This window comes from Stigmatopora nigra, chromosome 10 (assembly GCF_051989575.1).
Source record: "Stigmatopora nigra isolate UIUO_SnigA chromosome 10, RoL_Snig_1.1, whole genome shotgun sequence".
Classification (NCBI taxonomy): domain Eukaryota; kingdom Metazoa; phylum Chordata; class Actinopteri; order Syngnathiformes; family Syngnathidae; genus Stigmatopora; species Stigmatopora nigra.
Window position 1 is genome coordinate 5,925,299 of NC_135517.1, and position 5,506 is coordinate 5,930,804.

A 5,506-nucleotide genomic window follows, 5' to 3' on the forward strand; every position below is an offset into this window, starting at 1 on the left:
ATATTCATTATTTGTCAATAAAAAAATTAGAAAATAGTCCTGTGTTTAAGTACATGCAATATTCTCCTCACTGGAAAACACACATGATGATTATCTTGAATGGCTGCCCAGCGGTTAAGTGCTTAGAGTGTCAGCCTCTCCGTTTTGGGGTACTAGGTTCAATCCCAGGTAGGTCGTCCAGTGTCGGGTTTGCATGTTCTCTCCGGTATTGCACGGGTTTTCTCCAGGTAGTCTGGAGGAAAAAAAAGCATCTTATCTTGACTGAAAACCAGTATCTGATGTATCCACAATTTCCATTTTTCAGATTTTTAAACACTTAATTGTGCTGCGTGACAGGTTGGTTCTTGTCTTCATTTACTCTATAACAACAATGGATGCGGTGAGTCAGTCTCAGGTGTTCGGTGGAGTCTCTGGCACGAAGGTCAAGACATATCGACACATCATGTCTATTCACGATAACCTGACCTGCTTGACCATCACTGGCTGCAGATGATCTCTTGACATTGCTTGGCCAATTAGTGCTGCGAGGTATTTATATAATATCTTGAATTTGAAAATATCCTATATTATTTGACACTAAAGTAGGGTTCTATATATGCCCACATGGAACTGATAGGGTTTGGTGAATGCGCATATGAAACTGGTGAGGCTCAGTAGCTCCAACAAGGTTAAGAACCACTGCTCTATAACGTATGCAAAATTCAATGGGCTATAAAATAAAGACAACAGCAGGGTTGTACTTACCACTCTTGTAAAAATAAACAGCAACTCGACTGTTCTTCAGAGAGATATTATAAGCAGTTATATTAGCGTGGCTCCCAGTTGACATAATGTTGATATTTCAATGTTTTGCAGTGCAGTGACACATGGGAGTAGTAATTCTAATTTTCTTTCTGCCCAAATAGAAAATCGCCAGGTTGTCATTACAATTTTCTTGCCAGAAATACTGAAAAACTAAATTTTGTATAAAAATTAGGTTGAGCAGCTTTAGCAACTGCTGTAAGTATTGAGAGTTCTTTAAAGGGTGTGTTTAGGTTGATGATATACAATTATTGTTTGGGTTTTTTTCTAGTATGCATTATGTAGTTGCATCCCAGGTTGATTTTAACAAACACAAATGTCAGTGGAGATTCAAAGCCAATAGTCACCAGGCAGAAAAGAAAAGAGAGAATACTAAATAAATCAAGCTTCTTGTGTGTGAGAACATTAAAGTGCATAGCATGCCGCGTACCAGGATTATCTCCATTGCAACAGCCAGCGGGATAATCCCTCCTGGTTGGCTTTTCATCCTTTCTCTTTCCTTTCTTTGACAATTAACTGAATATTTAGTCGTACCCAAAACTATCATTAATGACTTGAATTTTTTTTTCTTTAGCTTGGACAATGTTAAAACAAATAAGCAATTTTATTTCAATTAAATTTTGCACTCAAAGGCCTATGCCCATCATCCAAGTAAATTTACAAACACTTGCTCTTTGAGCAGTCCTGCTTTGATCTGTTTATAATACAGTAAAGTATACATTAGTCACATTATTTTACTGTTAATCACACAGTAAAATGTAGTATATATTGAATAAATGACTGTCTAATTCTCAAGAGAAAGTGGAGAATTTGTGTGACATTCCTCGGTAGTGACTTTTTTTATTTTTATCAACAGTAAAATGAGAATAAAACTATTTTTCACTTTTTTAGGTTTATTTTTACAAAGAACATGAAAAGGCTATTGAATTGAATTAAGAACACCCATGCTATAACATCATGGAAAAGAAATGTATTCCCAGAGAGAATGAGAACCACCATTACTGCAGTTTACATCAAATGGAGCCAGAGGCATCCCATTAGCACAGCTGATCAGTAAAGTCCACCCAAGGCTGTTCTTCATGAAGAACAGCCTGGAATTACATGCACTTTGTTATTAAGGCATCAGTTTACTGCGGTCCGATATCTGTTCCAGGCAATTACAGAGGGTGAAAAGTGAGGCTCCTTTCTGTGGGTGTTGCAATGTACACAATTGCTAATGGCATGCAGGTGTCCGGGGCCAGATCTCCACACTGCTAAATTACAGGCTATAGGCTTAACAATTAGAATTGCGTGTGAAAGGGAAATAAAGGGTTGCATCATGTGAAAGATGTCACATTATGTTTTGTATAGTATTTGTAAAGGACAATTCTAGTTAAGCAAGTCTGATAGATTTCTTCTGTTTTTTTTTGTGTTATTGTGTCATTTCCAAAACAAATATGCATGCAAACGTCTCATCTCATCTCATTTTCTGAACTGCTTTATCCTCAGTAGGATCGCGGGGGGTGCTGGAGCCTATCCTAGCTGACTTCGGACCAGAGCCGGGGGAGACCCTAAATTGGTGGCCAGCCAATCGCAAGGCACAAGGAGACAAACAACCAAGGTATGTTGTATTTGGATAGGATGCTGCTTTTAAAAAAAATGATCTCCAAACCTAACTGATACAGAATCTATTTTTCTGCAGAACTTCTAAATTGCCCCTAGAGAGCACTATAGGGTTGAAATATGTAAATGTAACCGTATGCTGCATTACTTTTCTTTAGAACTGAATGTCCCTAACCAACCTTCGAGTATTATGCCCCTATAATTTACTCTTGTACCAGAGGTACAGCTGGCAAAAAAAAGCAAGCCAGGCAGTTGCTTGAGGCTCTTGTAGATAGATAAAAGGACCCCTGAGAGCTGCCAAAATGTACTCAGTATAAGCAACAATAATTGGCCATTTGAAACAACGACCGCAATACCTCCTGGTGGGGCTCCAGCCCACCTGCCATAGTCCCCTGTATTTGATATATAATATATATAATGTGCTGAAAATGAGCACATGCCATTGTGGATAGGAGTTCAAGACACAACGCTAATATGAGGCAAAATATGCTTCAATTCCAGAATGACCCAAAAATGTTTGATTTTTATAATTTAAAAAAAAAATACTTAATTTTTATATAATTATTGAAATAATGGCTTCTTTATGTCATTATTGTCCTTGCCTTGATAATACCATAATCGGGTGTTACTTCATGGATATTTCAAGAGTAAATAATTGACATGGAACCAGTACACGCAGGGGCCCTTCAAGCTGACCATGAAATTGTATTTACAATAAATTAGGATAATTTTGGTGTTAATTTGTGATCCAAATTTAAATATACTTCATATATGCCCTTAATGGAAGGCCACATTACATCTAATAAGAAGAGCCTGACGTAAGAATCATAATCACAGGAGGAAACAAATCTTTTCATGCATGCATTTATTTACTCAGTCCTATGTTTTCTTTTTCTTTCTTTTTTTGTTTTTTGTTAAATACATAAAAACATTCAGACTGGTTACCCAGTGAAACATTACATAATTACAAGAAAACAGCCCCACAAGTGATTTCACTTGTGAGGCCAAGTGTTATCATGCTGCAGTAGTTTTGAACCAGTGTGTCATGCAGTTTTTTTTCTTTTTTTTGAGCGTCATCAAACAAACACTGAACAGGGAGTTACATCCATTCACACTGATGCAAACACAGATTGATAACACCATGCATCACCTCTGGTAGAGTAGCTCTTGGTTTTATTTACATATTGACAGATGAGCTATTCATTTGTCTCTTAAATCCAAAGTCCATTCATTTTCCATAATTTCATTTGGCAAAAGTCCAAGATGTTATGGGATTGTTTATAAAAATCTGGATGCAATCAATCAGGAAAACGTCCATAGTTTTTGAGACGTCATCATATCTAAGACACAGAAGAGACTTCCGTCTTGCTTGTAGAAACTGAGGTCTCATCCTCTACCATGCCTCCCATTCCGATAGTGGTCAGCATACAATTACGGAACTGGTAAAATAAAAATGACCAGAGAGAATAGTTTTTAGAATAAAGTCACAGAATTGACAACAGAAAACAAATACATTAAGATAAGGTGGTGTACCAACCTGTTTGTTCATCAGCACATAAATGACTGGGTTGTAGAGGGCAGAGCTCTTTGCAAAGAAGGCAGGAATAGCAGCAGTCAGGGGGGAAAAATAAGCGCCTTTGTTCAAGAAAATCCAACCAGCAAAAGTGGCATAAGGCACCCAAGCCATAAGGAAACCAAACACCATCAGCACACACATCCGTGTCACTTCCTTCTCAGCTTTTTGGGTGGATGCAGAGTCCTGCTGCTGTGCTGCAGCCTGGACAGAAAATCCAAAAATGCTTTTAAAGACCATAATTCAACATTTTTGGTTGGGTGATTAAATGTGTTGTGCTACTCACAGCTTTGACCGTAAGCACTAGGCTGCCATAGGTAAAGAAAATGAGGAAGACAGGAACGAAGAAGTGGACAACAAACATGTACATGACGTAGGATTCATTGTTAAAGCCTGGAGCCAGAGTGTAGTAGTCGGGTCCGCATGAGCACTGCATACCTTCAGGTAGGTATCTGTTGAAAATTGTGCATACATTGTGTAAGGCCACTGTATTTGGAAATATGCAACTTTCTCTTTAACAAGCATTTAACAAGTGAAAAAAGGCAAATTATTCGTTGAACTTAATATTCATGTTTCCCTCCCACAGCCCAAAAAAGCTTTATGGAATTCCCTTTGAGTCATTGAATTGGATTAGATTGGATTCCATCGCTATCAATGGCAGTGAAGATTTAAAAACCATGAGTCAGTCATCTAACTGGGTGCATTTTGCCTCTAGATCTTAATCTGCCAGGAGGGATCCATGTTGAACCAAATTTTTCAACAGTATAAAGATGTTGACATATATTGACGGAATTTCAAGAGGCCTACCTGGACCAACCAGCCAGAGGAGGTGCGGCACACGCAAAAGCCATGATCCAGGTGAAGCCAACTCCAGCTCCGGCATGGGTCCCGGTGAACTTGAAGCTTCCCATAGGTTTGCAGACAACAATGTATCTCTCCACAGCCAAGACCACCAAAGACCAAAGAGAAACTTCCCCTGCGAGACAAATGAGTTATTTGAAATGATGTTTTCCAATCGCATTAATCCTCCAGTGATCTTACCTCCTAATGTAGCCATGAAGCCCTCAACTGCACAGGCTGTTGCTCCCAGGATGAAGTAGCCATTAACAGCAGAGGTGATTGTGATAGTGAAGCCAAAGGCGCACATGATGAGACCAGCCACAGCCAAGTTAACCAGAATGTAATTGAGAGGTTGTCGGAGCTTCTTGTTCTGAGCAGTGACCATTAATGTCAGTCCGTTGATGGGAGTTCCAGTGCAAATAAGGAAGAACATATAAAGAGCCAGAAGTTTGAACCATATAGGATCCACCAAATAATACTGCTGGTATTCAAAAGGACTTCTAACAATCCCTGTCCTGTTTGACATGGGGATGTAGAAGTTTTTTCCCTCGGTGCCATTAGGCTCGAATTGTCCTTCCCAACCCATCGTCGTCAAGTTGGAATGTGGAAGTTTTGGTCCGTCCAAACCTGGAGAGGGTGTGAACTCAATTGGTGCTCACTCCGGTGGACTCTGTTGGCGTCTGTCGCCCT

The 5,506-nt window shown here is 39.2% G+C and overlaps 1 protein-coding gene across 1 annotated transcript; it reads right to left on the minus strand.

Annotated features, from left to right (window-relative positions):
- Positions 1-3,554: 3,554 nt before the first annotated feature.
- On the minus strand, positions 3,555-5,506 carry LOC144202637 (green-sensitive opsin-like). Its single transcript, XM_077725499.1, has 5 exons — positions 5,018-5,506; positions 4,784-4,952; positions 4,263-4,428; positions 3,941-4,180; positions 3,555-3,842 (listed from the first exon to the last, which is right to left on the minus strand). The coding sequence occupies exons 1-5, from the start codon at positions 5,400-5,402 to the stop codon at positions 3,744-3,746; spliced, it is 1,059 nt and encodes a 352-aa protein (XP_077581625.1). The 5' UTR covers positions 5,403-5,506; the 3' UTR covers positions 3,555-3,743.

What these genes read in the sequence shown, in the direction of transcription:
- LOC144202637 (XM_077725499.1), bottom strand. Translation starts at nt 5,402, where the DNA reads ATGGGTTGGGAAGGACAATTCGAGCCTAATGGCACCGAGGGAAAAAAC. An exon ending in TAGTGCTTACGGTCAAAGCT is followed by an intron (nt 4,181 to 4,262) that starts GTGAGTAGCACA and finishes TTTTCTGTCCAG; the next exon opens with GCTGCAGCACAGCAGCAGGA. An exon ending in ATGTGCTGATGAACAAACAG is followed by an intron (nt 3,843 to 3,940) that starts GTTGGTACACCA and finishes TTATTTTACCAG; the next exon opens with TTCCGTAATTGTATGCTGAC.